General features: G+C 42.8%; 1 protein-coding gene across 8 annotated transcripts in view; it reads left to right on the top strand.

The window, feature by feature from the left end:
* The window catches only part of FGGY (FGGY carbohydrate kinase domain containing), a 520,775-nt gene that overhangs the window by 416,579 nt on the left and 93,033 nt on the right, over positions 1–11,163 (top strand). For all 8 annotated transcript variants that reach the window (XR_002094627.1, XM_019501213.1, XM_019501212.1 and 5 more), the window contains one exon: positions 6,976–7,079. Coding sequence is in view for 7 of the 8 variants with exons in the window: in XM_019501213.1 (XP_019356758.1) it covers positions 6,976–7,079 (104 nt within the window). In the remaining variant the exon portion in view is untranslated. The remainder of the gene's footprint in view (positions 1–6,975; positions 7,080–11,163) is intronic.

Here is an 11,163-nt window from a genome sequence, read left to right as displayed (position 1 = left end):
TAGGGGGAGGAGAGTCCCTACACCTCCCACAGCGCTTGTGCACCTGCTTTGACCCCTTCAGTTGGAGAGGGGGTACCTCTTGGAGTACTGCCCGGGTTACATTTGTTTTTCCACTTTGAATTTAGCAAACAAATTTTAAGCAAAACCACATCTGTAATGCAGAAACTTCAAACACTTCCCAGAAGTCTTGTGCGCAACTTCTGTGTAAAGTATATGGGTGCTTTGAAGCAACATCAGAGGAGACAAGAGTATGCATAGAGCTTTTCTCGATGCCCTGGGATAGGAACAGGTTCCTTGCCTGAGTGGCTGATAGCTTATAAATATCTGAAAGGAGCTGTGCAGCTCACAGTATAGTCTCCTTGCTGATAGCGCTAAAATGGAGCAGATACACAGACCCATCAATCACATCATTTCCTTTGGGAAATGGTGTGAGGGTGGTAGATATAGAGGAAGGAGCATCTCGGTGACTTCTGTTGTAGAAGAAAACTCCCTGGTCCCAACAACCTCCTCTCTTTGCATGGCTGAGCCACCCAAGGCTTGCTGCTGCTCTAGTAGTGCAAAAACTTGTGCAGTCCTGGTGGGAGGGAGATTCAGGGACTGGGATACAAGCAGGGGTATTGACTGGAGGAGGAACTCATGGAGCATCCTGCTCTGGCAAGCTGGCCTGGTCTGGATTTGCAAAAATATTATAGGTACTTACAGTCAAATTTAAGCACAAACTGGGATTTGCAAAGTGCTTTACAAAGATACGTGCCTAGACTCCCATTGGCTTTCACTGAGAGTTAGACACCTAACCTATTTCAGTGCTCATTAAAATCCCCATAGGTTACCTGGCCTTTAATTAGCAGACACTTATGTGTCAGAATTTTGACGGCAGCTAACTCCGGAGGTTTGACAGTCTGTCCCTCCCACACATGGGGTGCAGGCAGAAGTAACAACTGAAATGTTTCGAAAGGCCAGCTTGTAACAGGGAACCCTGCCCTGTTACTGAGAGTGAGAAAGTGAGGACCATGCCCTTAAGGCAAGCTTCTGAGAGGCCTGAAGAGGCAGGTTGTGGAGGTATATAAGCCCTGCACCAGGGGCAGATGGGATCAATCTGACTGGGATGGAGCTGAGGGAAGCAGTGCTGGGAACTGGGCCCTGGCTTAAGCTGTGCGAGCAGAAGAAGCTCCTTGCATAAAGCAGAGAAGCAGGACCAGAGACTAAGGGAAGTGTGAGTTGGCCCAGAATGGGCAGAGCTGGCAGAAGACTGAGTAGGAGCTGAGAAGGGCTTTTAGAAAGGTTTTCCCAGCTGCAGATGAATTGTGGTGGAGTTTTTCTTACTGCAGCTTGAGCCACAAAGGTAGAAGGGAGCCACTGATGGTGCCTGGGGAAGGCTCTGCAGTCAACAAAGGACTGTTAGAGGCTGGTGCTCAGCGTCAGGGGTGTCAGCCGAGTTTGCTGAACAGACCCTGTTACTTGTGCATGGACACAGGAGCCAGACATAGGTGTCTCCTACCCCATCCTCCCTGCCCGGCGCCTGCCAGCTCCTGTCCTCCTGCCATCCCCACTGTTGCTCAGCTCTCCACCCCCAGCCCTCTCTTCCCCTCCCCTCCAAGGGGGGAGAGGAGAATTGGGATTGGAGAACTGGGATTGCAGTGGCAAGGTCCCCTCTACTCTTGTCCCTTTGCGGGGACAGAGGAGCAGAACCACAGGTCACTGCAGCCTCCTCTACTGCTTCTGGCTGGTGCTAGAGGAAACCACAGCATTTTGAAATGTTTCAGCTGAGGAATGCCACAGGGGCTGCATGTATGGCCCCTGGCTAAAATTATTCTGTTTTGAAATGTTTCCAAGTGTGTTTCACTTAAAAGTATTTCAGAAGTTATTGTCTGCTCCCTTAGAGAGAGAGAGAGAGAAAGAGAGAGCACTTCATTAATAATCCAGAAAGGTTCTGTGTTTGGTCTCACATTATGGGAGGCAGGAGTGTTTCTGCACACATTTGTTTCAGAGATGGAGCAATGCTGTACCAAAGGCTGGGAGCCCTAAAACACCTCTTCAGCTACTTTGTTCTTCTTGTATTGTAGTATGTTTAGTGTTAACCTTTGTTACCAGTCAAGAGACCCCAAGGATGGATGTGATACCAACTGTTCTGTTGGTATCAAAAATGCAAAAAACTCTTTTCAAGTCAGTAAGATACAGTAGAACATGGTTCTGCCTCCTCGTATTCATTTACTTTAGGATAGTGCCTGCAAACTCATTGGAGATCAGAGACTTGTTGTGCCAGGATGTGTAAAGACATGCAATGAGAAATTATCTCCTAAAGACCTAGCATGCAAAGTACAAAAGACAGACAACATACAAGTGGGAAACAGGGGAGATGCAGCTTCACCGTCTACCTTGTGGACTTGTCTAATATTATCTGATAAATTGCTAAACTCACTGTTCCACACTAAGGGCACTTCTATATATGACAGTCGTCACGATGTACACATGACAAAAATACAATTTGTGTGGCTTAATGGCATCACACATCACACGTGCACCAGTTCTGGGGGTTTTAAATGACTTTGCACCATTGCAAACTAAACTACATCTGGATGTAGTTTACTTTGCAGTGTTGCAAAGTGCAATGATGCAGCTGTAAGCTCGTGGGACTAGTAAGGGGAGGTGGAGATCCCAGTGGTGCCTGGAGGGCACTTGACTGCTTTGAGCCCCACCTGGGACTGGGCTTAAGGCACTAATAGACAAGGACTGAGGGACCAGAGCCGTGGGGCCCAAAGCTGAAAAAGGACAAGATGGGCTGGAGCCCAAAAGCCAGGTCTGACACAATGAGCCTAGGCTAAAGAGTTCAACTAGGGAAAGGGGGCAGAGGCCAGGAAGGCTGAGGTCCCAGCAAGAACATAGAGACCTGGAGAGGTGTGGTACTGGAGTGCCCAGTTAAATGATTAATTGGTAACACCTGTGAGGCATGGCTGCATGGGGAGATTGGAGGTTACAAAATTAGTCCTTAAGGCAACTATTGCCCCAGGGTGCAGACAGACCTGGAGGGCCTACTGAGCATTTGAGGGTGGGGCAGAGATCAGCGTGGTTTGGGAAAGACCCAGCAACAGCTAATGGGTCAGGACTCACTCTCGGACACTGGGCAGCCTTCCTTCAGCCCAATAACAATAAAAGCAAGGCATGGCAGGAGAGAAGGTGAAAGAGGGAGGGTGCCCAGAGCTAGAGCTGAGTGAGTCACACAGCCATCAGGGGGCATCCTGGCTGCCCCAGAGCCTGGTTCTGTTACAGTCATTAATAAGAATATCAGACGTTGCCACACTCAGAACAGGCCCCTGTTGCATCCCATGTGAAACTCCTGTCACTGCTATTGATGGAGGCAAATAACTATTTGGTATAGCTATTGCAGCACTTCAGGGTGCAGTATCGTGTTAATACAGGAGCCCTCATCCATGCAGTTGCATATGTAATGCCACTGTACAATAAATGGTAGATTTTTGGAAGCAGTTCAGCATTTTGGCTATTCTTTAGGTATCTGTTGTAGTTATAGGAGCAGTTTTGTTCCCATCATTGTAAACCCCTTATCTATCCAGTTTCTTGGCAACCACTACATTAATTGGCTAAGTGATGTGAATGTGGGTCCATAAATACACATGTAAAATTATATGCCCTTTGAACTTTGTTCTCTGCCTGCAAAATTAGAAACCACCTTTCAAAGTGAGGTCCTCAGTCTCAATTTTTACTTCACATTAGGATAGGTGTTTTTCTCTCAAAGTATTCCAGTCACTAAGTAAAAGATAAGCTTCTTGATAACAAGCCAATTCTCCCTTCAAGACACAAAATATACACTCAGATCTTTTGCTATAAACATATATCAGTTAGCCTCTGATAAATGATTCCTGGAATATAATGAAAGGCTTAAAACATGACTGTTTAACTAGGGAATCTCTCCATCTCATCTTCCTCTGTTCATACCGTGTGTGTATAATAAAGCAATGCATTTATTTAAACATGGAGAATTATTTGCTGCCTCCAGTCTCTTGATAGTCAGGTGGTGTAGTTTGTATTGAAAATGACCTATTCTTTCAAGCATTAGGAGTTCTTCTGAATTCAACAAGTTACTACTTATGTGTGGGGGAAAAAAGTTGAACTGAAAACGATCCGGGGAAATTTGCACTAATTCATATACTGTAAGAATTAGAACGTGGTGTAAACAACAGTTACTATCCATGCTCCCAACTACATAATACTTCAAGAAATAAATGTGGGTGGGAAGCAATGTTTCATTCATATTCCAAGGATCATCTTTTGTTAGAACCATGTTCGGATCCATGAGTATGTATAAAAAGGCACCCCGCTATTTGCTTTCCGACCGATTCATATGAGGTCAGTAATAAGAGAGTATGGATTGATCTGGGTAGAGGAAATTAATTCAGTTTCTTAGAGTATTTAAGTATTCTGATATGTGGCTTGGTTTTAGTTAGGAACTAGTTTAAAACTCCATAAACGAGAAGAAAGCCACAGCTTTAAGGCTGAATGCTTGGCAAGTTCTCCAGAGCCATAATCCCTGGAAGACCTAGAGTTTGCAGTCCCTGGCAGGCTTGGCTCTCCAGCAACACACTGAGTCATCTACCGGGGAGCAGGCAGGTGAGCTGGCAGGACACCAGACACGGAAAGAGGATCACTAAGACCAAAGACTATCTTTCAAAGATAGATAACTCGTCATCCCCTTAGCTGGTATGATGAGAACTGTGCCCATCTACTTCATCCAGAAGGCATTTGGAAACTTGCATGGCACAAGGAGAGGACAGAAAAGAAAGTGAATGGAGAATCTTCAGTGGGAATCAAAGCTAATAAAAATAAGGAGGAACGTTAAATAGCATTACACTAAAATTTACTGCCATTTAAATAAGAAGATGAAAAAAGTTGAAGAAACACATATACTATGGAGGCAGAAGAGAATATGGTAAACTTAGACCAGGAAATATTGAGAATAAAGATCTGTTTTAGTTGATGAAAAGGGGCACCATGTTTTGAAATGCTAATGTTTCATCTTTGGGTATTTTCTCCATGTTTTAGCATGCACTCACTTGGTGAGAGGTACACCATAAGTAGAAGGTAGAACCTGAGACATGTGCATACTTCAATATAGCTCATCATGTAGTAACTTCCACTGGACGTCACAGTTGTTCCACTGAAATACTTTGTTCTGCCTATGTTAGACAATGGTTTATGAAGATAAAATATTGAAAACAGGCCCTTCTCATACTACGCACCAAGCCAAGGTGACATGATGGATGTCTACTTTTCATTGTTAGCAAATTTTGACACAGAATCTATTTCTCTACTTGACTAGGTATATTGAAGTTCAGAGTCCTGGAATCTGTGATGGATTTGAAGTGTGAGCTGGGTTGGGAGGAGTTGAAGAGTTATTTGATATTTACTGCTCCAGAGGTCAGAAATAGCTTCCAAACTAGTCCATCTGAAATCTGTTACTAAAACATAGAAAACTGGAAGCTGGCTACATATATGTCCTTCGTTTGACCTGTTCCATTAATTTTAAAGAGCCTGGAGTTAAAACATCATAGGAGGTCTGACTTGTACAGATGTGACCTCAGAAAGTTAGAATAAGATGCGTACCTGTTCCTTTAAAAAGGTACCACCATTATCTTTTTTGGCTTTTTTTTTTTTCAAACTATATGTCTTGCTGTGCAGTATTTTAGTTAGTTTGTCAGTATGGGAAAAGGACTGAAATTGTGCCTGCTTAGCTTTGCCTGCTATCTGAGACTGACTGATGTGAAGTTTGCAAGGTACTGTAATTTTCTGTGTTGAGTCCATCCCTTTGGAGCCTTCACAAGAGACATTTATAGCCCTCCCAGAACATAAAATAATTCTGATACATGGAAAATACTCTTCTTAAAAGCACTTAGGTTTTGTCCCAAGAACTGAATTAAATGGCATGCTCTTATGATTACAATGTTATAATCCATGTTTCAAGTTTACACCCATGTTTGCCATCTAACTTATAATGAATAGAAATTTTCAAGCCCACTGTGGCTTTCAAGTTGAAATAAACACTGACAGCAAAAACTGGAACCCAGTAAAAATCAGTGGCAAAATTCTACTAGCTGAGGATTTCATCCTAAGCAATACACATTTTCCCAGTGATTAGTGGGTCCTTCACTCTGGGATGCATGAAATTTGTGGGAACCATACAAAGACATGTTTACATATTGCAGTTGTGATTCACACTAATACATTTGTGTACTGTAATGTGCAACTAGTATTGCATTTTCTCACATACAACACACACTTTTTCCCTGCAAAATCAGCCTCCCCGAATTGGACTGAATGTATTATGCAGGGAAGCTGATTTTCTGCCCAGGATAGAAGCACCCTGCTTTGATTTCTGCACTGCAGTGCAGCAGATGTGGCATTACTATTCAGGCAGTTGAGGGGGTCAGTTGGCGTAATGGCTCGTTGTTCTTGATTGCTAATCAAGGAGTTTTTGGACAGTTTTGCTGAGTTGCTAGCTGCTCCTGGGCTCTTCTCCTATTTCACACCCCTGAAGACTTTAGTTCTTTTTAAAAGCATAGATCCACCCATGGAGACTAGTCTTCAGCAGCAGCTAGAGTTTCAGCTTTAGTTAAGAGAGGGTGAGTTAGCTGAAGAGTACTTTCTGCCCCTGTTCTGTGCAGCCACAACTGGAAAAATCTTTTTGCTTCATTCTCCCTTTGCTTCAGTACAACTCGAATTGCAGCTGAGCCCTCTGTGTATTGCTGGGACAGAAATAAAATAACGAACGCTTAAGGAATGTCTGGTCCATCGCAGACGGGAATACATGTTTATCTGTGTGGATAAAATTAGTCTTGTTGATTGGACCTTTCTGCTTTGTGGAATCGGCATGAGATCCTTGGCAACTTGCATCCTAAGAACTTCCCATTTTGTGAGAGTCTTTTTTTTAAGATTGGATTCCCCCCTTTTTTCGTTTCTTAATAGGCATCATTGGAGGAGATGTGAAAGGACATAACCTGCCCTGTGAAAATCAGCCCATTACCTCTCGGCTTGCCCTGATCTGTGGAACATCTTCATGCCACATGGGGGTAGGTGGGGTACATGATCACTCGGGTGGTGGGGCAGCAGCTCGGGCTCTAAAGAGAAGTTGAACTTTGTCTCCTCTCCCCTTTTTTTTTTCCTTCCATTCTGCTGGTAATTCTATCTTTACCTCTAGATATTAATTATATATCACCATGCATTTGCTACCAAGCAGCAGCTCTAATAGTAGTAGAAATCAATACTGGGGATGGGGGGAAGAGACCTGAACATGAAGTGTAAAAGCAAAGTCTATGCAATGTGAGAGTGGCTGAGAGAGCAGCTTGAAATCTGAGCTGAAAACTCTGCACTTGAGTTATCCACGGCAAGCCTGTCACTAATGTGCTACTGAGTACTGTCTTCAGAGAACCAGTGCGCATCTTCAGTGGCAGCCCTTCTCCCCCCCACCCCCTCTCTCAATCAATATAAATCCATCTCCCTTGGAAAGCTGCAGTGATCTATAGAATTATGATACGTATCATGACTACAAAAAAACCCAGATAAGCAATTTTTACTTTGTTAATTTTTCCTGGTGAATTAACGAAAAAGCTTTTCCTGAGATTGCAATTAAAATTTAGTGTCTGCTTGTGAAATTTATACCTTTTTAAAATGTATGAGTCTGAAAGCATTCCATTTAGATAAGTACCCTTTTCTGCCATATTTTTTATTTAAAACTCATTACTCTCTTAAATTTAGACTGATTATAACCTGGATTTTTCCCAGATGAGCAAATTGTGGTGGGGGTGGATGGACAGTTTGGCAGAAATGAGCCTGCTGTCAAGGAAAGGCACCTCAAATGCTGAAGAGAGGGAGACACTTAAAGAAATGTCACAGCCAAGCTTAATCATGATGCCCGTGTCTTGGCCATATATACATGGATATAGGACATGATAGCAGCATGTTATTAAGTAAATGACCTTGTCACATGCCCCAGTTTAGCGAAGCAGGTACTTCATTTTAGGCATGAAAAAGCCCATCTCCGTTAAGCAAAGCATTTAGCAAGGAATTACATTCTTTAGAAGTCTGTGGGATATAATCTTGTATTCACACTTTGGAAATGTTTGAATTCCTGACAAACCCTATTTTATATTTAAAATCCTACTACTCCTAGACCTGTTTTTCACCTGAAAAGTTTGGCTGGTGTCACTAAGTTGGTTAAAGGAGTGATTCATTTTTTCACTCTATACATAGTCTGATACAAGGTTTATTAGACCAGTGCACAGTTATACAGGTAAAAATGATATTGCTTTTCAAATTAATCCAGTATAAGCACTTCTACACCAATATAACTGTATGTGATCTTTGGGATGGTCCCTTGAATGATATCAGCAATGTTAAGTGACACCGTTCTCTGGCATGAAACCTTTGTTGAAGCTGATCGGGATCCTAGTACATGCATAAAGTGCATACATCCTAGTACACGCATAAAGTCGCATGAAATCACTAGTTAAGGAGTGGCACTTAACAGTTTCAGTCCCAATCTAAGAATAGGCTTTTTTTGGTAAAATGTGAAATGTTACAACTCAGCCTTTAATAGATGTCCTCTCTGCCAATTTTTTTTTTTTAATTCTCAAAAAAGCACCACCATTTCCAACCAACAGATAATTAGCAAATGCCAAGCTGCTGTGGACTGAGTCTCTGAAAGGCCTTTGGTGTAACAGCTCTTTATCTGTACCTTCTTATACTGTACCAAGTGAATATAGAGCACATAGGACCTTTGTGTGTGTGTACTTTAATGAGACGTATATGCAGCTGCAGTTGGTTGAAATTAGCTGTGCCTTTTTTTAATTAGGGCCATAAAATGAAAGTTTATTATACTCATATTTTGATAGAAATCTATATTTTCTCTCTCTTTCTTTGTACCGAGAGACCCTCGGGCAATAGAGATTAATCATCGGGTTTAATTTAATGCAGTGGGAGAGAGACCTGTGTGGTCAGGCGGGCATTAAAAAGTGCCTTTGATCTGCCTCAGGTGCACTGAGCCCCAGTGAGCCAGCAACAATAATACCTTTGTGAGATGATCAGAGAAGAGAGGGGAGGGGGGGAATGGTCTGTGTGGAAACTCAAGGCCGTCCTTTGTTGTGGTTCTGGCAAACGAAAGAGCCAACTGTCAGGAGAAATTCAGAAAACAGAAAGCAGGGTGAAAGTGTGGCGGTCAGGCAGTGCATTTCTTTCAAGGGATCTTAACAGGAAACTGTTCAAAATCATCTGCTGTTTCTTTCTTTTGGCAGGGGGGAGGGTTGCTGTTGGTGGTATATGTGTATGGCTATAATATTTCCATTCTTTAGGCTGAATGCTCCGTGACTCAGAGAAGTTCGCATTGCTTGAGTAGGACGTTTATTTTAAATGTCGAGAAACTCTGTGACCTAGTTTGTATTAACCTCGAGGAATCAAGAGAACTTGAGTAAAAGCTGTTGCCCATCATTCTTTTCATGTTTTAGAAGGTGAAAGCGTTGAACATCATGTTACTGGTAGACCTAATAGTTTAACTAGCGGTAAAACTACTCTTTTTAAGTAGGGCTATACTTTTGGAATTGACCTCTGCCTCTCCTGGCAGTCAGAGGTGCAGACCCTCACTGCTGAGGGATTTGGATGGCACATCCAGCAGGCTGCAAAGAGTTGCATGATTAAGTCATTGGTTCAAGTTCAAGTCCAGGTTGGTAGTCATCAGATGGCATTACCATTCCAAGACTGATCCAGTGCCCATGTGAAGAATTTGATGGTTTGTCTGGATGATGGTGAATAGTTATCCATGATGATGCCTTTTCTGAATAGCTGTCTTACAAAGGCCATTCTAGGAAGAAAGACACAGGAGCTATGCTTTTTCCCTTTAGAAGTGGTCTCTTCTGACCAGGGGGTGGCACGGTAGCTGTACTTATCATTTCTCCCTCCTGTTCCTTTCAAGTGGCAGACCCAATGCCTGCATTTCCCCCAGAGCAAACTTCTGGGATTCAGCCTATTTTTAGATTGGGAATCCAGGTTTCGGCACCCTGGTCTCCTGCCATGTTTCCTTAATAGGCCCAAACGGTTTTGGCATCTCTATGAGACTTGCCTTGGATAACTGCAGGGGTGCAGGACCACTTATCCAAAACAAGGTATTATTTATTTTACCCACAGGAACACAGAAATTAGTGAGGAAAGGTTAAAGGTAACCAAAGGGCTACATGAATATTTGTCTTCACCTAGCACCTTGGATATGCCTAGCTTCTCCCAACCCCCCAGCTCACCCCCATGTCCCAGAAGTCCCAGCCCGGTCTGAGGTTATTTCATAGGTCTTGATGTCCATTTGTCACCGTAACAGTAGGTGATTTGTAGCTACCTAAAACCATTGTCTGCCTTCCAATAGCTGTAGAAAACCACCAGGATTTCAGTTTACTTTCCAGTTCCAGCAACCAAATAGCCTATAATCCAAGAAACAAAGGTACACATACCATTTATGAAAATAAATGAATATTTCCCAGCATTTTTCACAATCATGTCATAACTTCAACAGCTGCTGCCTCTGTTCACTAGATGACATACTTCAGTCTCCAGAGCTGTCAGTCTAGGAGTTTCCATCAGCACTTCACTATGAAAAATATAGGAGCAAAGTCCTTTTTCCATGGAGAACAATGTTTCTTAGTCCTGATTGGGATTTCTGTTACAACTGCAATAACAATATTAACAGGACTTTTTACATTTAATTTACAGGTAAACAATCTTGCGCTATTGTCCAGAAATCTTGTGCTATTGTCCAGAAATCTTGCACTATTGTCTGTGCAGTTGGACAAACTTGCTCAGAAGCTGTACCAAGAAAAGCTGCTATATAATGGCATCTCCAGAACTATTCTCTCTTCCCCTGTTGCCAGAGGTCCTATGCATATGGGATATGGACTTTCTAAAGGGTAGAGCCAGATACTTATATAAAATAACCCTGCTCATAAAATATGTATAGACCTTCATTTGTACTTTTTGTTATCAACTAAACTTGCTTCGAGAGCAGTGTTCTGCCTTTCCCCCTTGCCAGGACAGTCATCCCCATGGCCTAAGGGAGTAGCCAAAAGAGTTTTGACTGGAAACATTGTCTGGCCTTAATTTTATAGTAGGGGCCTGGGG

This window comes from Gavialis gangeticus, unplaced genomic scaffold (genome assembly GCF_001723915.1).
Source record: "Gavialis gangeticus isolate Ggan-Ray unplaced genomic scaffold, GavGan_comp1, whole genome shotgun sequence".
NCBI classification, from domain to species: Eukaryota; Metazoa; Chordata; order Crocodylia; family Gavialidae; genus Gavialis; species Gavialis gangeticus.
The sequence above is the reverse complement of the archived record's forward strand: the minus strand, read 5'-3'. Positions and strand labels throughout refer to the sequence as shown.